This window comes from Polypterus senegalus, chromosome 9, assembly GCF_016835505.1.
Source record: "Polypterus senegalus isolate Bchr_013 chromosome 9, ASM1683550v1, whole genome shotgun sequence".
Classification (NCBI taxonomy): Eukaryota; Metazoa; Chordata; class Cladistia; order Polypteriformes; family Polypteridae; genus Polypterus; species Polypterus senegalus.
The window spans coordinates 30,472,092-30,498,988 of NC_053162.1; the positions used below are offsets into that span (position 1 = coordinate 30,472,092).

The following is a 26,897-nucleotide window of genomic DNA, read 5'->3' on the forward strand; positions in this document are numbered from 1 at the left end:
CCTATGTGCTGTAGCAGTTAATTCTGTCTTGAATATGCTGCACATACAACAAATGACATTCAATTTAACTATCTGTTATAATTTAACAGTAGTCTCAGAATAGGAAACATGATATTAAGTTACAAATAAGAAAGTGTGTTACAAGACAATGAGTCAAATTCAGAAAAAGTTTCAATAATTATCTGTGATATATCAGATTTAGTACAGAACACTGTGGGAATTATTACTATACTCTACTATCACTGAATAAGTGCATTGCAATTGAATTATACAAAAGTAAATTATTTTTTCTTTTAATTTTATTGATTTTACTAGGCTGACCCGCCTTTTAAGGCGACCGACTTTTAAGTTGACCACTTCTTAAGACAATTCAATATGTAGATCAATTTGATATTTTATACAAACTCATTAATTTGGTTATATTGCATTTGAGCGGTATTACTTTAAAATTTGTACTTTCTGTTATTTTTGTGATGAAATTTAAACTTTTTTTCTATATTGAGGTCGCCCTTTTGAACCCTCCTGATATTTACTACGCGGTGAGGCATTTGTACTCCATCAACATAAATTATTTACAGTGACATAATTGTGTCTATTTTTCCAGCGCATCGCGCACAAAAGCAAGGGAACGATGGAAGCACCAGAACTCTGCTCACATCATGTCGCTTCATGCAAGCTGCAAGTAGTAAGTCTGTGATAAGCGGAATACCGCTTCGCTTTCCACTCACGGACGGAAGGACAATCCCGACCGCTTTATATAGTAAGAAAGAAGAAGAAGATATCGCACAGTCTGGAGTAGAAAATCATCTTTTACCTGGAAAAACGAAACTACAAATCCCATCATGCATTGCAAAATGGACGGGGCGTGTGTGAAACTCCGCGCCTGCGTAGCACTCACGGGACGGAAGGACAATCCCGACCGCTTTTATATAGAAGGATTGTAATCATTACATACAAACAGATCAATTTTTACAAAAAAATATGATTTAAAACAAATTAAGTTAAAGTAAATTCTAATTTATTATACTTCTTAAACTACTCTTTATAATTAAACAACTTAATAGTGCAACTGATCTCTTATACTGAGTTTTTTTATTTTAAATTTCAGGAATCTAATACTAAATTGTTATAAAAGAATTTGTAGAACAAAGGACATGTAAAATCATTAAAGACTAGAGGAGATTTTTAAGGACATTGTCAGCATATGCCTAAGTTAAAGTTTCTTAGCTCTCAATTAAACTAAGTGGTAAATATTTTAAAAGGCTGATGAGTTGCTACTGCTGTTCTATAAGGACAAAAAAAAAAAGCACAAAAATACGCAGCTCTTTTATAAAACTAAAAGTATTAATATTTTGATTGTACTGTGATTGTTGGCATTGGTTACAATGCTGCAATAAATTACATCATTAGCTTTCAAAAGAATACAGTGGATATTATTAATGATTACTTTTGTCTTGGGTGAGCATGTAATAATTTGTTTGGAACCTGAAATGTCTTCTTTAACAAAGCAGATACACAATCCATTGATCTACAACTGCTGATATAACTCTGAGGAATGCCAAAATAACCTTAACTGCAGTCTCAGGATCCTCTGTTCTACCTGAGGTCTGTTCCACAAAGGAGAACTAGCATGAAATCTGGCTCAGATAAGTCAGGATTCACAGAAATCAAGCTGAAATCTGGATTTACACAAACCTGTGTTTCTGGAGCAGATTAAGCTTAGACGTATGTGATCAGTGAGGCCAAAGATGCAAATAACTTGCTAATCCTGATTTTTCGAATAGGCTCAGGCTTGGTCAGTTTTAGAAAGATCTGAAGAAATTCTGGTTAATTACAGGGGCAACCAATGCCCTGAAACTAAACTACCAAAGTGCAAGCTTATCATGAAGGATTACCACTCTGAGGGCATAAAGATTCATCAGGCGGGAACGTAATTATAGGATGAAACATCAAAAATGACCTGTCAGAAATGCTGACTCCAGGTGCATTTGAAAATCAGAAAAAGGCTGATGATATGTTGAAAATGTTATTCTCCTTCATGAATGAGCAACTCACACAAAAGCAAAACTCCTTCACCAATACTGAACAGAGAAAGGTAATCAGACTCCAATCAGGCATTCTGGCTTGTCCAGAGAAGTCAGTCATAAAACTACCATGCAAGCTTTTCTTTAAAAAAAAAAATAAAATAAAGTAAAAGTATATAATGCTGCATGCACATTCAAAACATCCACAGGTAATGCATGAATTGAAAGAAAATAGTTCTGTTTTTGTGTACAACAATGAATGATGACCCCTGGTCTAGCACTGGAGTTGTTGGAAGAATTCAAATCCTAAGAATCGGCACAATAACATAAAATGACATGAATGGCCAACCTGTCAAAAAGAACCAGAATGCAGAACTCCAGATGTGTGCAAGTTGATTGGTTCATCAACAGAGCAGAGCTGTCGAGGTCTGCAGCCTGACTCTATTGAGTTTGTCCCCTAATCCACCCCCTCAAATGAATGGAAAAAGAGTTAAACTTGCATTCATGCAATCAGATCTGGTTTTTATTAAACTGGTTGAAGAGTGTTTCTTAAACACATACCTGAATTCATTGACACAGTTACATTATAGATTTGTGATTTTGATGTGAACTTAAAATCCTTATATATAATTTGATACTATCCGTATGTATGGTGTTCACGTCAATACCCCTTATGTATGGTGTTTGCATCAATACCGCGACTCAATACAAGTTTGAACCATGCAATGGGACTCTGCCTCTGTAGTTAGAACATAACGTGTCAAACGCAGATGCGGTATTGCGTGATTGGCTAAGAATGTTTGAATGCTTCAGTGACGCCGCTGGATGGCCGAGTATAGTAAGTTGGTGTTGGTTCGAGCAGATAACAGTAAGTTTGGTTGGTTTTTCTAACATTGGTTTGGTGGGACGTACTTTCCAGGACTAACATCGTCAACTGACTTAAACCCTTCGACAGCTCTGGAACCGTAAGTAATTTAGAAAGTATCGCCATTTGCTTGGTACATCGAAATCTATCTTTGGGCAGTTCGGTTTTGGAATCCATCCTTCTGACATCTATTGGCAAACTGAGTAATGACGGCTGGGGATTAAAAATGGTCATTATTTAAATTTTAGCCGATCTCAGATCTAAAATGACCACGGCAACATAATTATTACTCTGACTCTGATTAGAGTCGTAAAATATGGTTTGTTTTGAAAATTTGTTTGCCGGAAAAAATCAAATGTGGTGTGCCGAAGAGCTAAGTTCACGTCTCGCAGCCCCGTTTAAACAAAAGCTCTATTTTAATCAGTGCCATGATAACAAAATCATTTCAAGGACTTAACAAAACAAATAATTCTTTGCAGAGAAAGTATGGATTTCACAAACATAGAATTTGTAGCCCGATTCAATCAGGCTCCCAGTCGTTAGTCATATATAAATGCTGTGTGTTGGTGTTAAAATTAATGTACATCTCCTTTAACATTATAGATAAACTAGCAAAATACCCGCGCTTCGCAGCAGAGAAGTAGTGTGTTAAAGAAGTTATGAATAAGAAAAGGAAACATTTTAAAAATAGCGTAACATGATTTTCAATGTAATTGTTTTGTCACTGTTATGAGGTTTGCTGTATGACAAACGCCAGCGGCAGCCTGTCTATGAACTTAATTTAAACTTAAAGTTTACACCGTGCTTTGTTTCCGCAGTAGCTGCACTTATGAATATGCTTGTATGCGTCACTCGCTTCATATTCTTTTGCTGCCTTCTCAAATGTGTTATGCATTCTTTGAACAGGTTTCATTCATCGAAGTGTTCACTACCCAAATGATCGTGAATCTAAGATGTTTAACAGGCATTCCTGGTATTATGTTGTGGATTTGCCTGAGAATAATTAGCGGCAGCATGCCTATGAACGTAATTTAAACTTAAGCTTTACACCTTGCTTTCCTACTGATATGTGTACAAAGGCTTGTTCAGCGTCAGAGTGTTGTTTGTTTCCTACTGCATCAATAAGCAGCTCGGCTTCCTCTTTATCTGAGACATCACACTCTGCATGCACAGGTTTACCTTTCCCAGTCTTGCAAAGTCAGTTCACATGAGCCGCTCAGAGTACATGCATCGAAGATTCTCAGCTGTGCTTGTGCTATGTCGTGCGATCTTGCAATGTCCACAGCTTTATTCAATGTTAGCTAAGACCCGGCACTTAAAAGTTTCTCTTGCACTTTCGCTGAGTTTGTGCCAAACGCTAGTCTATCCCTGACCATCTCATCATCGTTTGCATAAGCACAGTCCTTCACCTGCGAATATTTAGCGGCAGCGTGTCTATTGGATAGCTGCTGACGGATGGCCTTATATGGGCAGGCACTCAATTACGTGGGAGGCGTGACGATGAGGGATGCAACTCCGCCTCACACAGCGACCGAGCTACAGGCTATGGCCGTATATATGTATGCAAGTAGGTTCCAGTTATGACCGTTACGCGTAGAATTTCAAAATGAAACCTGCCTAACTTTTGTAAGTAAGCTGTAAGGAATGAGCCTGCCAAATTTCAGCCTTCTACCTACACGGGAAGTTGGAGAATTAGTGATGTGTCAGTGAGTCAGTGAGTCAGTGAGTCAGTCAGTCAGTGAGGGCTTTGCCTTTTATTAGTATAGATGAAAAAGAATAAGTAGGCTTAAACTCTGCTGGTTACATTTATGAGGAAATTTTGATGTCACACAAGTTAATTTCATTATATGTATTCAGCTGCTTTTATTCCATTTATGGGTATTAATGTTTGAAATAGTAGGACAAAGACAGCAAACAAGCACTTTATTTAGTCTAAAGTTGCATTTCACTTTGGCAAATGCTGCAGTCCTTGCTGTGAACACGTAGGCCTACAGTTCCAGTTTTGATCAAATGAATGCAAGTTTGCTACTTCGCTTGAAGTCATTTTTTGAATTTAGAATTTATATTATGAATATCAAATTTCTAAATGTTGATATCAAGTTTTGAAAAATGCAGAAACGTGATACCGAATTTTGAAAAGCTGATATGAAACTTTAAAGTATGATATTGAGTTTTACTCAAGCAACACTTGAGATTTTTGCCGCTTGTACTACTTTACTCCTCTTCACTTTAGTTCCAATATACTCTGATAACTGTTGCATATGAAAATGTAACTACATACAGAAACATCAGCACATTAGATAATGTGTATACATGATAATACTACTGATATTATTAGAAAGATATTTTTTAGAAAGAATTTAGTTATTGATCACAGGTTGTACAGAACTGATGTTTTCAATGGTGAATGGTCAACGTATGAACAATGCTTTTTAAGAAGGATTTTTAACAGAAACTTCAAAGTTACAGTTAAGATTATTTTTTCAAAATAAAAAAAAGACAAAGTAAGAATTAAAATAAGAGAACACTAATTAACATAGAATAAAAGTAAGGTCCGATGGCCAGGGAGGACAGAAAAAACAAAAAACAAAAAAAACAGACGGTTGGAGAAAAAAATAAAATCTGCAGGGGTTCCAGGCCATGAGACCACCCAGCCCCCTCTAGGCATTCTACCTAACATAAATGACCTCAATCAGTCCTCATTGTATTCAGGGTTCTCATGGAAGGACTTGATGATGATGGTTATGTGGACTTCTGGCCTTTAATCCATCAATGTAGGGACAAATAGCCTGTTCCTGGAGGTTATCTACAACTACAGCCATGTTAGATGGTCAGCTGAAAAATTCCTCAATGTTGCATAGAGGTGTCAGGAGTAACACAAAACTGAGTGGAAATATTTGAAATTGTCAAATGACTTTTGAATACTGTATTACAGCCCTATGCCCTGTATGGAGTTGGTCCTTGCCTTGCATAACAAAACCAAGACATGGATTATACATGTTTGTTAATGAAATAAGTAGATGGAAATTTAATGTGTAACATATATGTAATACACATAGAATATTCCAGTTCCACCAAGCGCATTAAATAGTTTTTGTTGTTCAGTTATACAGTCTTTGCATATTACATAAGATGCATAATTATATAGACAAGATTATATGCATGGTGCATAGGAAAAGCAAATAACTAATTTGCAGAAAGTATGAAACTGACAGTAGACACTTACTGTACATGAACACTATCAGAAATAAGCAAAATTAGCCACAATAAGTGAATACTAATGTTACCACAGCATGGAAGCATAGTGGTTAATGCTGCTGCCTTACTGGCTAAGAGGCATGCATATATACTATATATGTCTATAAATTTGCCTGGTGGGGGACTGGCATGGTATGCTTTACATTCAAATAAGTTCTGGGCCTCCCATAAGCTGTATTTGATTAAGAAGATTGAATGTGTCCACATTCTTAATATACTGTATATATAGTATATGAAAAAATCTCGGAAATGAGAAGGGAAGAAATGGCAAAGCCTAGACTGAACAATGATATTACTCTGCGAATAATGGGATCGTTCTTCGAATAACATAATGGTATAAAAGCAACAAGTGGTCAACCATGCACCCTATTTTTTTTGGAGTTGCTGAGTTCTTCAGTAAAGAATGAATGCTAACAGGTTACTCTCTCAATAGGAGGAATTACACGCAGCTGTTTGTCCTTGGAATACTGTGCCATATACCATATAATAACTGAAGATATAAGAATGATGGATATACAAAACTATACTAGTGTGGGATAATGCATATTTAGACATATGAGATAATGAAGGCAACATAACATTTCACCATGATTTCATCACGCATTGAAAGATACTAGAAATGGTAGTTTGAAAGAAAATGAATCATCATCATTATACAGTAGCTGTTGTAAGGGTACACGTTATATTGGTTTCTGATAGCTGCCTCCTTCAGGGAGTATCTGTTGCTGTAGCGGATCAGCTCCTTCTGATGGTGTTCAATGTAACTCCTTTCAACGAGTGTATTATGAGACTCAGATTATGGCACTCTTCGAGTGCCTTGTGTGTTGTCTCAGTATATACTCTGACCACGGTGAGTGATGTCTCGGTGAGGAAGACATTTTATTTGCAACTTCGCTCAGTGGTTGATGGGTGCCCACAAGGTGACACTCCTCTGGTCATAGGTGACTTCAAGCAACCACTGGCACTGACAGAGCTTGATATGAGGATTGTGTTGGTCCCCATGAGTCTGGTGACTGTGATGAAGGTGGCTCCATGTTCCTTGACTTTGCAAAAGGTCAGGGGCTGCAGATTGCTGGAGCCTGGTTCCAGTTCCCTGAGCTGCATCATTGGACTTGATGCTCCAGTACTGGTGGAGTGGCAAAGGAAATCGATCACATCGTCGTGAACAGATGCTGTAGGGTCTATAGAACTGCCCAGTTTGTGAATTCTGACCACAAACTTGTTGTTGCTACTCTGAAGATCCAGCACAGGTCCAGTAGGCTACCACCTACTAGGAAAATGAGGCTGGACCTGGCCAGACTCCAAGATCAGTCTGTTTTTGATGAGTTTGCAGCAGTCTGTGTGATGGACTTACAGACTTGGGTGCGACTTCTGATTCTAATGTTATGAGGGAGACCTTCCACGACAAGACCGTAAAGGTTGCTGAGGGTTGTGTTGGTGTTACCAGTGTTCCCAGAAGGAGGTGTTTCATCTTACTGGGCACCCTGGATATCATCAAGAGGAGTCGCAGCATACAGCTTGATGGCAACTCCAGTTTGTACTGGGAACTGAGAAGAATGGCCGTGAGGGCTCTGAGGGCAGATAAGGAGGTGTTTGTTAGAGGAATCTGTGAGCAAGTGACATGCCATCTGGGGTCTAGTGACCCCGTCCTACTTACAAAGGAACAAAGCATTACGCACATACAAATCTGTTCCTCGGAGAGTGGCAGTCAGGGTGGCTGATGCAACGCTCTTTACGGTTGAATAGGTGTATCTGCAAACGAGCTGTTTCCCTGAAAACCGCACTGGGGACCACAAAGCTCAGTTCTGCAAGATACCCTCGCAAACTGGAAGCTGGATGAAAAGAACCTTGCTGCTATTACAACCGACAATGGACGCAACATTATCAAAAGTGGCACAGGATGCAGTGCTTTGGGCATCAGCTTCATCTGGCAATTGGTAAGTGCAAAGTTAAAAAAAATAATGTTAAATGCTTAAGTATTATATTTATCAAAGCCAGAATTAAGTAGGAAAAGTGAGTTTTAAACTGCTTGCCTTTACAGTGAGTTACATCAGTTAAACACATTACTCATTTCATGAAGTGAAGTTTCAATGAGCTGCAGCATAAAATATAAAAAGTCCTTAGGCTAGACTTTTTTTTTCCACTGATGTATTTATTAAAAAACAAATGCAAGTTAAAATTGTAACAAATTTAAAGGCATGTCTAATGTACAGCCATGTCTTAATCAGACTTAATTAGCCCTAAACGAACTTCCTTTTAACATAAATGTAAAATATTAAAAAGTAAAAGCATGTTTTATTGCAGAATATGGCACAGATGATGACCGAGTGACCTGGGCGATTCCTTCATGCAAAAGAATTGTAAGCAGCTTCTACAGCTGGTGGAGGAGGAGGGAGCTGGCTGAATTTCAGATGCAGCTGGGTCTGCCTGCTCACCAGCTCATCACAGAGATGCCAACACACTGGGGATTAAGTCACAAAATGATTTAGAGGGTTCTAGAGCAGGAGAGAACACTTTCAAAAGTCCTGTCCTCTGACAAAAAATCCAGGCATCTTGGTGCTTGAAGTAGTCCAGAAAGCTCTGAAACATCATCCAGAATTCACAAATTCACCGATGAATGAGACAGCGAGCCTTGCAAATCCATCAAATCTGTCATTATTGGCTATCTGACTTAAAAGTAGGATCACCCATCATCTAGTGACCTGTTGGACGTGGCATTATTTGTTGATTCACGATTTAAATCCACTTATATTGCAGTTGACAAGGATCAAGACACTGAAGCTCACAGCTATATTGGCCTCTGAGCAGACCTGCTGCAGCACAAGTGACTTTTCTGTGATCAAAACTGTGTCCATGCCTGCAGACCTGCCAACAGGGGCACCACTTAAACAGAAAAAAAATCCCTTGCAGGTTTTTTCATGAAGACAACGACTCCAAACTGCCCCACAGCATCAAATAGGCAAACAATTGAGAATGAGCTGTCCAGCTACACTGTGTCAGGGCCAGCAGATCACAAAGCAGATCGCCTTGCATGGTGGAAGGAACATGCAGTTATCTTTCCCACTTTAAGCTGCCTGGCACAAACATACTTTTTTTTTCCCCTGCCACCAGTTGACCATCAAAGAGTGTGTTCAGTTGCCGGGTATCCTTGAATCCTGAGACTGTTGACAGGCTGGTATTTCTAGCTCAAATTCTTTAGGCTAAGATAAAATGCTTTGATAAGGTGACCTCAGCAAAAAACTTCTTTTCTAGATAGGTGGCTTTACAAGTAAGTGTTGTTTGCACAGCTGTGTACAATATTTTGGTAAGGAAAACCTAAATGTACTTGTTATTGGCTACAGTTAGTTAACCTGTTTGTTAAAACAATGGAGAGCAAGTAAGAGACAGGTCATATATTTATTTATATTATTATAATATTGTTTATTTTATATTTATTATGATTTTATTTTAACTGTAGGCTGGATTTTCATATAATTTCAAATACATTTTCAGGCCTGCCATTTTTTTGCTTACATTTAAACATTTTATTTACATTTACACTATCTGCTTAACTTAAAAGAAGATACGCGGGCCTAAAATATATATTCATTTCTTATGTATTTCAAACTTTATTTTCATAAATAAACAAATTCTTGTGACAACTTGTATGGCTTTGGCTTACAAATGTAAATTTTACTCACTTTATAAAAATATCTAGATATACAGTATATCATATACTGTATCGCCATTTAGTCAAGATATATAGAGATATGATTTTTTGTCTATTTCGCCCAGCCCCTGTGCAGTACGATGTGAAAAACACATTATAACTGGCATACTGTATAATGAAACTCCTAGAGTGAAGTTACATTTACTGTTGCTACTGAGCATACTGTTAGTACCTACAAAATATTGAGAACTTTTTGAAAGCATTGCACTTAATGAAACAATACTACCTAAGTGATTAGAAAAGAGAAAATCGTCACAAAACAAGTGATGACAGAAAAACTGCATATCAAAAAGTGATTTAAAAAATGAGTGTCACAATTAAAAATCAAGCTGTCAATGTTCATTTTTTTTAACTGTCACAGAACAGAAGACTATCTTTAGACTGGAGATGAATACTAAAACCAATAAAGCCTTAATGATACACAGTGGACTCCTAAACTTTGTAAAAAATGACTGGCTGCCATAAGCTGTGTAGGCAGTGGAATGTGGATGCATATACCGTATGGTAAGAATATGAGTGATGCTTTTAATAAAAGGACTTACAAGGAAATGGCAATAGTCTGTGTTGCAGCCTCACATCTTCAGCAAATCTCAGTGTAAATTCCAGCCCAGCCATTGGCTTCAAGGGGTTTGCACATTCTCTTCATGTTTGTGTGGGTTTTTTGGTATTTAGCAGCTCTGAATAGGCTCTGGTGTGACTGAACGTGCATGTGTGTAGTATACGAATATGCTCTGTAACACATTGGTGATCCGCTGGTCATCAAAGTAGGCTTTAGCCATTGTGACTCCCATTAATGGATAAAGCAAGCACTCCAAAAAATGGAGTGATGGATATACAGATTGAGCATAACTGGGTTTCAAAATGACAATCAACCAAACAGGAGGTCAACATAGTTGAGCCATCTAAATTATTACCTAGACTTAGTATCTGATATATTTTAGGTAGTTGGCTGGAACATCCTAAACTAGCTGGATCACATAAAGAGTTTTTAAAAAGATAACTGGTTAGAAAAAGAAAAAGGCAAATGAAGCTAAATATAAAAAACATGCTTTTCACTTTTTCTCTCATCCATGGGCAGAGGTGAGTGTGAGAGACAGATAGTAAAGTGAGGCACATGTCTGTTTGTTTTCATGCCACTGCATGCCAGAGTGAGTGAAACAGTCAGAGTAAGTAAAATCTTTTTACATTAAAGTGCAAGAGTATGAGTGACTGAGAGTACTAGAGGCCCTCTTTTGCACAACATGAAAAAAGTGTCACATCCTGCTCCATGTTTACATTTTTGCAGTTTTCCTTCGTTTTTTTATGTTCTGACACCAGCATGACATTTTGGATTTGTACAAAAATATGTTGTATGCTCACGTTTTGTTTGTGTTTAACTAAATATAACCAACTCTGTAAAGCTAACTTCAGCTATAATATTGCAATGACAAATATTCTATCACCTTTGAAGAGCAAACGTAAATATGACTGAACAGCAATCTTGATACTACATGAAGAGTTTAAAAATAAACAGTAATTATATCTATATACTAGCAAAATACCCGCGCTTCACAGTGGCAAAGTACTGCCATAAACCTTTTTAAACTGAGGGAAAATATACCAATAATTATTTGTTAAGGATCTCTTTGTATACCACGTTGTCAGTTCGGCCCTCCGGTTGTAAGCTGTGCGCTGATCTTACTCTTGAGCATGCAACGTACGGTTGGCCATGTGAACAGTAATCTTGTTTCAAATCTCACAGCTTGGATTGCTGCTGTCATAATCGGTTTGAGTTTCATGGTTTGTTTCAATTACGACAGTATTTGTAGTGTTGAAGAGGCATTCGGCATCTGTCAAGCATTGTAAGCATACAACCGGTTTCATCAATAACTTCACATCCAGCTTTTGAGAGTTTAAACATTCATAAACATCAAAGTGTCCACTACTGAAATTGTCACCTGTGAATCTAAGATGTTTAAGAGGCATTGGCGGTTGTTGAAAGGTGTAAAATATTTGGCCACTTCGGTACACTTGAAAGCGACAACCCGAACAATTCAGCGGCAGCCATCAACTCACATGCAGAACCATAGGTGAAGGGCTTAAGCATTTCACTCTTCTAGTGCTCCTGTGTAGTATAATTATCTCCTGTACCGTCATCAGTCCACACCTTGAACCTGTCCCAGTCATTCAATACAGAAGACACAATGTTCCTCCGGATATCAAGAGTGAGCCTGATATGGCCGTGCAATATGTAACAAAGAGAATGGAAAAGGTAGGTGCCATCTCCGGGCATGGAAACCACTCGGTAAGTGACAGTTCTTTGATCGATGGTGATCACCTCGATAGACATGTTAATGGGGTACGGTTGGAATGATAAAGGAAATGGGTACCTGAACAATGTAAAGTAAGACTAAAATACCTACACAATAACTATAATCGTAATAAATGAACAATAAAACAGCGGAGAAGCCGTGGTTTAAATAAAAAGGCTGTAGTTATCAGCAGGGAGACGTGAATCCCATGGTGAAGCAAGGAAGGGAATGTAGAGACTGGAGCAACGGACGGCCTTATACAGGCAGGCAGCCAACAACGTGGGAGGCGTTGGGATAGGGGACCCAACGCGCCTCACACAGTGACCGAGCTGCAGGCTATGGACGTATATATGTACGTAAGTAGGATTCAGTTAGCGTTGGGAAACCGTGTACCAAATTTCTTGAAGATGGGCCCATAAGTAACAAAGACCGTTGAAAACTTCAATATGGCGGCAGACAGTGGCATCATACCACCGAAATAAGTACGTACATTGGTTTCGTTTAGCGCAGGGAAGCCGCCTACCAAATTTCGTGAAGATGGGGCTATAAATAGGAAAGTTCAACATGGCGGACGTTGTCGACCGTTATGACCGTTACGCATAGAATTTCGAAAAGAAATCTGCTTAACTTTTGTAAGTAATCTGTAAAGAATGAGCCTGCCAAATTTCAGCCTTCTACCTACACGGGAAGTTGGAGAATTAGTGACATTGGAAACTTCAATATGGCGGCCGACAGTGGAATCATACCACTGAAATAAGTATGTACATTGATTTTGGTCAGCGCAGGGAAGCCACCTACCAAATTTCGTGAAGATGGGGCCATAAATAAGAAAGTTCAACATGGCGAACGATGTCAACCGTTATGACTGTTACACATAGAATTTCGAAATGAAACCTGCTTAACTTTTGTAAGTAAACTGTAAGGAATGAGCCTGCCAAATTTCAGCCTTCTACCTACACGGGAAGTTGGAGAATTAGTGACTTTGGAAAGTTCTATATGGCGGCGGATAAGCACATGGAAGACAGGCACAAATATTTGTAGTGCATCTATTCATCATGTAAGTCATCCACTTTTGAGAATATTATACTTGCCTTCCCTTTGCTTCCTTTGGTTAATGGGTCTGACACGCCACCATCTCAGTTTTTTTCCTCTTAAAGCCAGCAATAACTGGCACAACATTTCTTCCATCAGAAGGGTCTCACTTCCTCTACTGAGAAATTGTCGGGTATGCAACACTGACCAAACACTGTATCATTCCATTTATTTCTTATTGGCTACATTGGCTACACCAGCCGGAAAAGGGTGGAGTGCCCTCTCAGGGTTGGGGGAGAGATCCTGCCCCAAGTGGAGGAGTTCAAGTATCTCGGGGTCTTGTTCACGAGTGAGGGAAGAATGGAGCGTGAGATCGACAGGAGGATCGGTGCGGCATCTGCGTCGGTCTGTCGTGGTGAAAAAGGAGCTGAGCCGTAAGGCAAAGCTCTCAATTTACCAGTCGATCTACGTTTCTACCCTCACCTATGGTCATGAGCTATGGGTAGTGACCGAAAGACTCAGAGTAGAGCCGCTGCTCCTCCACATCGAGAGATGAGGTGGCTCGGGCATCTGATCAGGATGCCTCCTGGACGCCTCCCTGGTGAGGTGTTCCGGGCACGTCCAACCAGGAGGAGGCCCCGGGGAAGACCTAGGACACGCTGGTAGGGGACTATGTCTTCCGGCTTGCCTGGGAACGCCTTGGGATTCTCCCGGAAGAGCTGGAAGAAGTGGCCAGGGAGAGGGAAGTCTGGGCCTCTCTGCTTAAGCTGCTGCCCCCGCGACCCGATCCCGGATAAGCGGAAGAGGATGGATGGATGGCTACATTGTCATAATAATTTAAAAACATGTTATTTTTTTTTCATTTTAAGCAAACTAAATCACTTAGAAAAGGAAAATACTTGGTTAAGATTTACCACAGAAATTAATTTACTTACTGCTGGTCCTGGTTCTCCTTTCAGTCCTGGTGGCCCAGAGAGAAGAGAATACTGAGTTGGAAACATATCAAAATTCTGGTAGCCATCTGTGGCTGGTGGAGTGACTGGTACAAAGAAAGTGGTAGACTTGGTGTTCCGAGAAGATGTTCCTTTCACTTTTCCAGGTTGTTGCTGCAGTTGCTTTTTTGGTGATGGTCCTTGTGACAGGTTCAAACTTGTCTCTAATCCCACAACTGAAGGATGGGAAGTAAACTTCTTTTTTGTTGACTTGGTTGACGTGGGGGTAATGGTGCTACTATATTTTATTTTGTTTTTGTTATCCTTCGCTGCGATTGCTTTATCAGATGTGTTCTGGCCATGCTCTGAGGTTATGCCCATTCCTTTGTCAACAGCAGGTTTCGAGAGTGAGCTGCTTGTCCGGAGAGGCATTGTGACAGTCTGGGTCCTTGCTTGTAGAGGAGGCTGTAGTCCAGCTCTCAGTGTAACAGGTGGGGGTGTTACCTGTAAATGAGGGTTGCTAATTCCTTGATGCACAGTTGTCAAACTAGGTGTCAGGAGCTTTGGAGTGTTAGCTAAAATCTGAATGCCCATTCCTGTATTGGTAAAAGGATACGTAATATTTAAAAAATCTTTTTTGACATTCCCACTTGACAAAACTGGAGTGACGTGAGTAATAATGTTATTTGAATTTCCAGATATTAAAGGGATAAGGGGGGATAGGTTTGGCCGATATGTATCAGCCTGCCTACACTGCTTCTTAATGTACTTGCAATAGTTATGAGCTGCCTTGGCAGAAGGATAAATATCAAATTGGCAAATAGCGCCTTCAAACTGAACAGAATTTTGGTTCATTTTCCCTAACAGGAAGGATCCATCTGGGTCTAGAATCTGTTCCTTTTTAAAATGCAAATCTGCATGTAAACGTTGCTTCCCACAAGAAGTATATAAAGTGACCTTTTGGCCTCTGATGTCAATGGCCAGATTGTGCCACTGGCCATCATGAACATCATATTCAAAATATACAGATTTCTTTTGACCTAAATATACTATAATTTTGCCAGGTATAAATTGCACCCCCAGCTGCAGTTTTTTAGTTTTAGATTTAACAGTAAATAAAAAAGCATTATTAATACGGTGAGAGCAAAGGCTCAGTATCAAAGCAAAGTTCGTGCCAAATGTGGCAGGAATAAGTGCCTTGACTGGTGCTTCAATCCGTGCCCGTTGAGTGAAAATAACACCAGATTTGAAAGGTATAACGCCCTGAGGAATGGAACGGGAAGCTGATGAAGGTGTTTGTGCTTTCTTTTCTGTAAGGCCCAGCCTTTGAAGAATGTCCACATCTGCAGAATAAAAAGGAAAAATGAGATTAGGGTATTTAGTGGAATAATCAAAACAGAAAGCACAGTCAGCCATTGTAGAATGACAGTGAGAACAAGGCATAAATTCCGTATGTATTATCAGACAGATAATAAATAAAAGACAGACAATACTGTGAGCATCAGTGCTAGACTGAACTCTCATATGTTTAATGTGGGCAGGTAGAGCTAAGGGTGACTACATAAAGCTGTTATTTTAAAATTTGGACTGTCACAGTATTTTCCCTCTATAAACCTGTAGTATATGTAGATATTCCTAAATTCAAATTTATTGACATTTTTTTTGGAATTTATTTTACAAGCCTAATATTTGTGCCAATTTTTACTTAGATTGAGTAATTTACTTTTAAGCTATTATTTCCATTGACTTTCCTTAATGACACGGAGACAAGCATCACTCCATAAGTAGTGAAATTGTGTTAAGAGATGCTAAAACTTGGAAATCTATTACAGTATCAAAACACTGATCCTGTCTCAACACATACCCTACATGTACAATACACAAGCTCTGCAATATGTGGGAAAAGTACAGATAAACTAAGTGCTATGCTACAATATCTTCTTAGGAGTGATTATTTCAACAAAAACCTCATGTGGGCTGCCACAGATGTAAAGTATAGGAGATGGAGTGCAGATATTAGGTCTATTTCTTTAATTCAGTGGTTTCCAGATTTAGACATGGTTTCAAAGTAAGGCAGAGGTAAAGAATTTAGGGGTAACTATTGACTCTGACCTAAATTTTAAATCACATATTAATCAGATTACTAGGACAGCATTTTTTCACTTAAGAAATACAGCAAAAATTAGACCCTTTAGAATTTTGCAAGATGCTGAAAACTTAGATCACGCTTTTGTTTTTAGTCGACTAGATTACTGCAATGCACTCCTCTCAGGACCACCAAAAAAAGACATCAATCGATTGCAACGAGTGCAGAATGCAGCTGCCAGAATCTTAACTAGGAAAAGAAAATCCAAACACATCTCTCCAGTTTTGATGTCACTACATTGTTTACCTGTGTCATTCAGAATTGACTTTAAAATACTGCAAAGGTTTACAAAGCCTTAAATAATCTCGCTCCATTTTATATTTCAGAAAGCCTTTCACCTTACACTCCAAATCGTAACCTTAGATCTTCAAATGAGTGTCTGCTTAGAATTCCAGAGCTAAACTTAAAAGAAGTGGTGAGGTGGCCTTCTGCTGTTATGCACCTTAATTCTGAAATAGTTTACCAATAGAAATTTACCAGGCTAATGTGGTGGAGCACTTTAAAAAACTGCTAAAAACCCATTACTTTAATATGGCTTTCTCACAGCTTAATTTTAGTGTAACTCTGAAATTCTGTATATGCATTTACTTTTTTTTTCTTCATGGCTCCAAAATCCGCACTAACCTCTACTTTCTCTGCGGTTCTCTTTCTAGTGTTCTGTGGTGGCGATCTGCGTCTCCACCACCTGATCAAAGCACCATGCAGTCCCTACATTGTTGGATTGAAGGCCAGAGGTCCACATGACCATCATCGTCTAATTCTTCCACATAAAGCCTGAAAACCATGAGGACTGATTGAGATCATTTATGTTAGGTAATGCCTAGTTATATGCTGGGCAACCTCATGGCATTAGACCCCCTGCAGATTTTTTTTTTTTCTCTAGCCCTTTGGAGTTTTGTTTTTTTTTTGTTTTTTTTTCTGTCCTCCCTGGCCATCGGACGTTACTTTATTCTTTCTTAATTAGTATTGCCTCATTTTTATATATTATTTCTTTTTTTATTACTTCATCTTGTTAAGTACTTTGAGCTACATCATTTGTATGAAAACGTGCTATACAAATAAATGTTGTTGTTGTTCTTGTTGTTTAGCTTTTTGTTACTGTTATAAAGGAGTTCACTCTGATTCTTTTTTTCCTTAATTAACACTTTATTTTCCTGGTCTTGTTATTTCTATAATTGGTTTTGAAGCACCTTGAAAAAAAATGATAAACGTTTTTTGTTCTAAAATGTATTTAAATTAGTTCTAATATTTTTTCGTCTTCTTTTGCACTGTTTTTCATTGGCACTGCCATTTTGTTTACAGTTGCTTTGAGAAAGTGATCCAGAAGTGCCTGTCCTATGAAATCATCTCTGTGACAAGAGAAAAGGTCAGCAATGGGCATTTCCTGTTCATCTGAAACTGATGGATAGTACCAAAGACATTGCATGTGACTTACGTTGCAGGTAAAATAACTCTTTGCTTCTTGGCTACTAATTTGGAACAAACCTTTGACTACGGATCTCAAAGGAATCAATGCTTTTGGTACAAGTTGATACCAATGTTCTAGGTAGTACTGAATGACAGTCGGTATTGGAGTCATACATATGTTCAAACTGGGGTAACAAAGGAGGATGACTGAGGAGGTAACACACTTATTAACTCTTGAAAAGCCACTGAAAAACATCTGACAGCACCATTAGCTCTGTCTACTCTGCCCACATTGCTATTTAAGGCACTCACATACAAGCATTCATTGTGGAACCAGTTATAGTTATTTAGGAAGTTAGACCTTACGGCAACATCCATTCAAAAGCCCTGGCTGAAACCTGTCAGACCCTGTGTTTATACTCAAAAACATTTTTCTTTTTCACTGGACATTAAATATGGCCTCCTTTAGGACCCCAACCCTTGATTTCTTCCAAATATGTTGACTTTATATTAAAGTTTGTAAATATTTTATTGTGAAAACACAACATTAATGGTTTGAAAACAAATACCACAGGGAACATATATGTGCATGTAGCCCACAGAATTATACATGCACGTTTATATACTGCATATTCAAATGATATATTTTTGAGTATGAAGCATTCTACTCAGTAATTAGCTGAGAGCCCTTCTACAAATATAGAGGCTCATCCTACTATTAATCACTGAGAGCTAAGGCTAGATAATGTACTAGTGTATGTTTAGTACCGTAACTGAGTGTACGCTTACATAACACAAGAATAGTTTTAAGAAAAATTGAATCAGAAGATGGCATGAAGAAGTCAGAACTGATTCATGGATTGTAACTGGAAAGACAATAATTAAATAGCAAAGCTTAGGACATTTAGGCAGAACTGTAGTCAAAGAACAGAGCGTAAAGTCGTAAGCTAAAAAAGGTTTCAAGTAACTAGAGTCAAAAAAAAACAAAAAAAACACAAATCATAATCAGAGGACTGAAAAGGTTGGTATAACCAGTAAATTAATTTATATTAATTTGCTTAGCAGATGCTTTTATCCAAAGTGACTTATTAAAGAGGTAAACAATTGAGTAACAATTGGATAGGGCCTATTTGTTTAGCAAGTGTAATAGGACATATGACAAAAGTTGATTGCCACAAATGAAAAGATTTAATAACTTATACATCTTATACAGGGTGACACAGAAAAACGTGAACTTTTGAAAAATCCAATAAAAATAGAAGAAATCCAACAAAAAACTTTTATTGACAGCAATTGAACCACTACAACTCGCCTTTTAAGAGACAGTAATCCAAATTATCAATGTCTGAAAATTACGTCCTGTAGATGGCGTCCTCCTGTACGTATGCATTCTTGCAATCTGCTGTTGAGGTTCCCCATTGATCGCTGCAACATCTCAGCTGGGATACCACAAATTTCGTCTTGAATTCTTTGTTTCAATTCATTCAGGGTCCTTGGCCGAATCATGTAGACCCGACTCTTAAGGTAGCCCCACAAGAAAAAATCACAAACGGACAAATCGGGTGATCTTGAGGGCCAGGGAATGTCACCGAATCTTGAGATGACACGGTTACCAAACAATTCTTGCACAGCTGCCATTGATTGCCTTGCAATTGATTACTAAATTACTAAATGGCGAGATTGTTTACAGCTCAAGGTCCCTGTTCCGCAGTGCTACCAACTGTTCATGGCTGCCACTACGTATTTCAAAAGTTCCCATTTTTCTGTGTCATCCTGTACAATAAAGCAATCAAACTTAAACAAATTAACCAGGAATATAAAGTATCGCAGTGCAAAGTTTTTTTTTCTTCTTTTCAATTAGACAGATATTCGCAGACAAGATGGGTCTTCAACCGCTTCTTAAATACATTTTGAGAGTCAGCAGCATGGATGGAGGTGGTCAGCCCATTCCACCGGGTTGGAACCACACAAGAAGGTAGGTGGTGGTCCTTCATCCAGGTTGAGATATCAGTAAGACATGCAGAGACTCTAGCTGATACCATATTGTCATCTGGGGGAGGATGACAGGTACAGAAGTGTATCAACACTCAAAACTACTACTATGTAATGACACAAATGTTTTTTCTTTGGTGAATCCAGTCTTGGATGGTAAAGAACACAAGGCACTGGCTTTTAGCCTCTAACATGGCAGTGTCCATAAGGAAATAAAAGGTAGTACAGTGGGAGGATGTGAACCAAACCTCAGAAAACATTAATATAACCACCAGATTCCTTATCCTAATTTGTAGGGGACAGAAGTCTGAAGAGAAAGAGTAGCAGCCACTCCACAGGTTGTCTGATGCATGTTGGTTCAGCAAACTAAGATCTACAGCAAATGAGCAGTGTACATAAACAGCACCACTGAGCACTATGGTGGACTGACAAGAGAAGAATGTGAGGTGCCTTAGACGAGAACAAGACATGGCAGTGACATGTGCGGTGCAGATGAAACTGTGAAGTGGAAGGAAAAGGAAAGCTCTGCTAAAAACCTGTTGTTTCCAAATACATTGCCTGTTTACAGTTGTGTATTGGTTTTGATCAATTAAAATGGAATAATTGTGATTGATAACACACCATATAATATGTGTAAAGGCGGATGTAAATGGTTTATTGTATTGTCTATCATTGTGTATGATATGTGGTACAGATGTATTAGGTTTGGAAATTCGGCATCAAATTATGCAATCTACATATTCGTAAAAAGTATTCTCAAATTATACTTCAGTAAAAGGCAAGGAAGTCTGTCAAATTTTTACTTGCACTGAAGTAAGAACTATTTCAGCTAAAATGTTTGAGTTAAACAACCAAGTATCTGTTTTAAAAAGTACTCAATTACCAAAAACAAATTTTACAACACTGAGAGAGTGCATGGCTTTGTCTCAAGAACACAATACATTTATTTCATTTTTAAACCATACATACACAATATTTTGCTACAGAAATGTACTACATGGAACTCAATGCACTCTATGCAAAACTAATAAGAGTGTCAGACCTAAACAGAAAATACCATTAGCCTGAGAGTAAATCGAGAAAAAGTAAATTAACAACCTACTATGAAATATTAAAGGCATATATAGACGAATATAAAAAAGCAGTCCAACTTGAGAGGAAGTCCTGTGTTTCTAAAATGATCTCATATGTCTTGTACGTATTCCACATGGATATTGTTTGCCCAATATACAGTATAATCTGTGGTCTCAAGGTATTACTTGTGTCCATACAATCTTGTTTGCTCAAGGTTAAAAAGACATTGCTCCTTGGGCCTCCAGGGGCTCAATATAAGACAGCTTAAGACAAAAAAACTCACTTATTTCAACATGCTTAAATTTGAAGGGAAATTCTTGAAAGCAGAGATTTTTTAGGTGCTATGACCGCAGGGAAATTGCACATTTCACTTTCTATGTCTTAACAGTGAGTGGTGGGCATGGGAACAATTCTGCTTTTAGTTTTGAATGATATACAGTATTCTGTTGACGGTGTCTGAGCCACCATGGACTATAACCTAAGTTGATTACACACCTGATAGGTCTCTTTCATGAATTTATAATAGTTTGGTCTATGTAACAAGTAACAAGGGGTTGCCGGAAAATGTAATGAAAAAAGTAAAAAGTGTGCTATTTGACCTGAAAATGGAGTGGGGTAAAAGTAAAAGCCAAAAATGAAATTTACTAAGGTAAAGTACATATAGCTGAAATTACTTTTATTAAATGAGCATACAAAATACTACACGGAACCAACTTGCAAATATTAAATATGAACCAAAGTGGATTCCAAATCCCAACGCGAGCAGCTTTGCGGCCACTACATAAACTGTTCAAACAATAAAAAATCTCGAAGTGAAATGAGTTACGGTTGAAAAATACATGCATAAACATCCAAACAATTACAGGGCTGCTATTATTAAATACACCTCAAAACATACTGATATGAGCAGAGAAACTTATGTTTGACATGCATATCAAAAGAGATATCTGCCTAGATAAAAATTGCAGTGATGGATTTAATTATAATTTGCACCTTGACTATGATTCCAATAAACAAATTCTTATAAGGTCCATGAATGTTAAACATCCATATTGCTGTGCAATGAAATGAGCCGATGAACCACCTGGAAATGTTTCAAAAGCAGAAAAATCTAATTCTAACCTTTTCAAGACTTACTGGGGCCTATTAAAAGTTTAGCATTATGTTACACCCAGACTTAGAACAATATCGCAATGGTATAAAAAATATAATTGTGCCTTTCAGTTCGCATCACTTGATGCAAAATGAATAGTCAAATGCAATTTCTTGCCACATTTTAAAGTATAACAACAGCTGAATCACTATTGTCTTAGGAAATTTCCTGGGTGAAGCTGGGTAACATAGCACTGTGCCCTCCATAATGTTTGAGACAAAAAAAACATTTTTCTTTGATTTACCGCTTCGCTCCACAGTTTGATATTACAAATTAAAAATTCAGACGTGATTAAAGTGCATATTCAGTCTTTAATTTAAGAGTATTTGCATACATTTCAGTCTCCCTGAAAAGCCCTTTTTACTCATGGTTCCCCCATTTCAGGGCACCATAATGTTTGGGACATAGCAATGGCTGGTATATTAAAACATTATTATTCGTATTTAGTACTTTATTGCATATTCCTTGCATTCAATGACTGCTTGAAGTCTGTGATTCATAGACATCACCAGGTGCTGACTATCTTTTCCAGTGATGCTCTGCCAAGCCTCTAATGTGGCCATCTTCAGCTCCTGCTTGTTTCTAAGACCTTGTCTCCTTACGTTTTCTCATCAGCATATGGAAGGCATGCTCAAATGGATTTAAATCAGGTGACTGGCTTAGCCAGTCAAGCATTTTCCATTTTTTAGCTTTGAAAAACCCCCATGTTGCCTTAGCAGTACGTTTGTACTGCTAAAACATAAGTTAATACATACATACATACGTTAAAACATAAGTAACATGATAGTTATAACTGGATACTAAACCCTCACCTATTCTGTTTCTTTTCTCGGTACCCAAATGTGGCAATTGGTGCCACGGCCCACCTGCCAAGTTGTTTGCCTGCCTATGGTAAAGTCATCCCTGACGGAGGATCACTGGAATCATGGGAAAGAGGGGTCCTTTCATCGGAGCAACGTTTCAGCCGTGGCATGGCCAAATGGGGAGGCAGCTAGATGGATGAGGTCTCCAGGACTCTAAAAATATCCAAACCTAATTATGTCATATCATCTACTGTTAAACCGTACTTCTAAAATTTTTATTATTATGCTGTATTAAGGAATTGTTCTGTTCTGTGTATTGTATTGTATTGACCCCCTACTTTTGACACCCACTGCACGCCCAACCTACCTGGAAAGGGGTCTCTCTTTGAACTGCCTTTCCCGAGGTTTCTTCCATTTTTCCCTACAAGGTTTTTATTGGGAGTTTTTCCTTGTCTTCTCAGAGAGTCAAGGCTGGGGGGCTGTCAAAAGGTAGGGCCTGTTAAAGCCCATTGCGGCACTTCCTGTGTGATTTTGGGCTATACAAAAATAAACTGTATTGTATTGTATTGTATTGTTTGTTGTTCATTATCTTGTACCATACTGAAGCAACGTTCAATGATGTTGGTGACATTTTCTGGAACATCAGCAGATAAGACATTTCCATACAGCTCAGAATTCACTGTGCAACTTCTGTCAGACGTTACATCATCAATGAACATATCTGTGCCAGTACCCGTGGCAGCTATGCAAGCCCAAGCCATAAGACCCCCACCAGATGCTGGTGGTATGGTTTGGATCTTGGACAGTTCCTTTTTGTCTCCACACTTTGCTCTTGCCATCAATCTGATACAGGTTCATCTTTTTCTGTCCACAGAACATTTTCTAGAAGTACTTTTTCACAAACTGTAGTCTGGCCATCCTGTTTTTGTGTCCAACTGGTAGTTTGCATCTTGCAGTGTGGCCTCTGATCTGTTCATGAAGTCTTCTGATGTTAATTGCTTCTGATACATATCTACCTCCTGACGATTGTCGGACAGACGTTTAGGGCTTGGTCTTTACAATAGTGAGGATTTCTGTCATCAGCAGTAGAGGTTTTCCTTTGCGATTACTGAGCTCACCAGTGCATTATTTCTTCTTGATGATAATACAGATGATTTAGGTAACCCTAATGTATTACCAATGTCTCAAATGATTTTACGCTTGTCTTTCAGCCTCATAATGGCTTCTTTGACTTTTATTGGCACAGCTCTTATCGTCATGTTGAAGAACGGCAGTTACAGACTCCAAAGGGTTGAAGCAAGCATAGTGATCTCATGAAGCAATGAAACACACCTGAGGAATCATAAATAACACTGACCCCAATTGTCCCAAACATTATGATGCCCTTAAATAGGAGAACCATGTAGAAAAAGTGTTGTCATTTCCAGGGCTGTGGAGTTGGTAGATAAATCCTTCGACTCCGACTCCTTAGTTTCCGGTACTTCTGACTCCGACTCCTCTGTATTTAATAGGCTAATGTATTTTCCATGTTGATTGAAGGAAGGCAACATACATGTCATTTAACAACAGAACTAATGGCTAGGAAGCTGACTCTCTACTGTATTGGCCAGTTTAAACAAAAGACAAGAACCCCGGAACACACATCAGGCCATAGCACACACCTCAACCTACATCGTTACACTTATTTACACACAGATAAACTTATTAAACACATTATATCTGAAATAAAATGAAAATACATTTTGTAATGTACCATAATCCAAATTACAATATGTGAATGTCAGTTTGTATAATAGGTTAGCTAAACTTCACACTAGTAGTAACACAACTATGCACTGGGCTTTATTCTTACACCAGAGAAGTACTTAATTATGACTATTGTGTGTGAAATGGGACATTTGAACTTGCTGCATTTTTTTTCATTACAATTTACATTTATTAGGAGTCAGAGTCAGTACATTTTTGCCGACTCCGACCCCGACTCCAGGTACCCAAAATTGTCTCAGACTCCGACTCCTCGACTCCGACTCCATAGCTCTGGTCATTTCTACATTTTGTGACAGAAATGTAAGCAAAGACTGCAATGTGCACTTTAATTACCTCAGAATTGTTTGATTTGTAATTTTAAACTGTGGAACAAAGGGGTAAAGTATGGAAAAATGTATCTTTCTCCCAAACATTATGGAGGGCACTGTGTATACATATATATGAGGTGTGATGAAAAAAAAAAACAGACATGCAAATGCATTTTGAACCTGAAGCTTTGTTCTTTGCCCATATCATATTGCATGCTCTTACCATTCCTCCTATATCTTTAATCTTTCTTTCTGTTGCTCTGTGTGTTCATATTTCCTTGCAAAATGATGACCAAACATTACATGGAAATAATCCCTAGTGAGTTTGGGAGTCCCTATCATACAGTGTCCTGATATATTTGCATCATACTGTAAAAATATCTAAATCTAAATAATAAAACTGATAAGACTTTATATTACCCTGGCAGTTAAGATGTGCAAAAGGATTACTAAAATAGCTTTTCCATCCATCCATTATCCAACCCGCTGTATCCTAACTACAGGGTCACGGGGGTCTGCTGGAGCCAATCCCAGCCAACACCGGGCACAAGGCAGGAAACAAACCCTGGGCAGTTCGCCAGCCCACCGCAGTAAAATAGATTTTTTAAAATAAATTATTTTATTGCAGCAAAAAACAATTACACATTTTAAAATGGTTCAGTGCCAGACTGGTTAGTGCTGCCACCTCACAGCTCAAAGGGACTAGCTTCAGATTCTGGTCCTGTTAATATGTGTGTGTGTGTTTGAACTGTTTTCCTATGTCTGAGTGAGTTTTTCTTCTGGCAAACATACAAGGCAGCATATTGGGGTTTTCTATTCAATATCTCTTAAAGACTTGCTCATTAGGTTAATAATTTCCCTTTGGGATCAATAAAGTATCTATCTATCTATCTATCTATCTATCTATCTATCTATCTATCTATCTATCTATCTATCTATCTATCTATCTATTATATAGTGCCTTTCATATCTATCTATCTATCTATCTATCTATCTATCTATCTATCTATCTATCTATCTATCTATCTATCTATCTATCTATCTATCTATCTATCTATCTATCTATCTATCTATCTAAAGTTTCTCTAATTGGCCATGCATGTGAATGTGTTTATGACTTTGGAGTGACACTCCATTAGTGCTCCTTCTTGTGTTGAATTTGGTAATGTTGAGACAGGTTCCTGCACCCTTAAAATCTGATTTAGGCAAGTTCAGTAAATAGACATAATAGGAGTTACTGCTCAGGTTGATAAAATAAAATTGACTCGGTCATTTTTATAAAATTTCTAAACCTACTTATCACAACAAAGAGTTGCGAGAAACCAAAATAACATTTAAAAGCAGGGCAGGCATACACATGTTTAAACTGACCAGTTTAAAATCACCAAATAACCTAGTGCACAAACCTTAAGGTTGTGGAAGGAAAAAGATTACTTCAAACAGATTCATGATTATATAAGAAGAACAAGCAAACTCCACTAAAACAACATCCTTTGGATTTGTTAAGCATTTGAGCTAATCATTACAATAATAAAAAAGACATCACAAGAACTTGAAAATATTGTATATCTATACAAATTAAGTGCAGTAAGAAATCAAACACAAATATATTTCAATTAGTTATGATTTTCTAAAGAGGAATAATTCTGTTCCTGCCACTAGACAGATAAGACAGCAAGGGCAAAGAGGCAGTAAATTTATATATTCTGTAACAAAACTCTTAAAATCTAGATTGATGTTATTCTGTTTAACAGCATAAAAAGAAAGCTAATGTCTTATGTGATGACAGCAGGGAAAATGAACCTTTTCTCTTTTTTAACAAGTGGTAATCATTCAAAACAGATACTATTCTTTAGTGCTGCTGACTTTCTTCTTGATCACAGAAGAAACTGACGTTTGAATTATTTACTTGAGACCAGACTGTGAGAAACCTCCATTCCACTGAACGCTCCATTGCACTTTTTATTAACCGCTCAGACACTATGAAAAATAAAGATTTACAATCGTTACGACTTTGCTAAACTGACCAGCATATTTTTTTTCTCCCACATGAGGATCTGATGAATGTTAAAATGACCACATTAATGTCCGTGCAATGCTGATAAAAACTGAAAATGAATGCTCAAGTAAATATTT

At 38.0% G+C, this 26,897-nt stretch overlaps 1 protein-coding gene across 3 annotated transcripts in view; it reads right to left on the reverse strand.

Moving 5' to 3' along the window:
• The window catches only part of LOC120535177 (collagen alpha-1(XXVII) chain B-like), a 391,818-nt gene that overhangs the window by 303,909 nt on the left and 61,012 nt on the right, over positions 1-26,897 (reverse strand). For all 3 annotated transcript variants that reach the window (XM_039762832.1, XM_039762833.1, XM_039762834.1), the window contains exon 3: positions 14,115-15,454. In XM_039762832.1, coding sequence (XP_039618766.1) covers positions 14,115-15,454 — 1,340 coding nt within the window. The remainder of the gene's footprint in view (positions 1-14,114; positions 15,455-26,897) is intronic.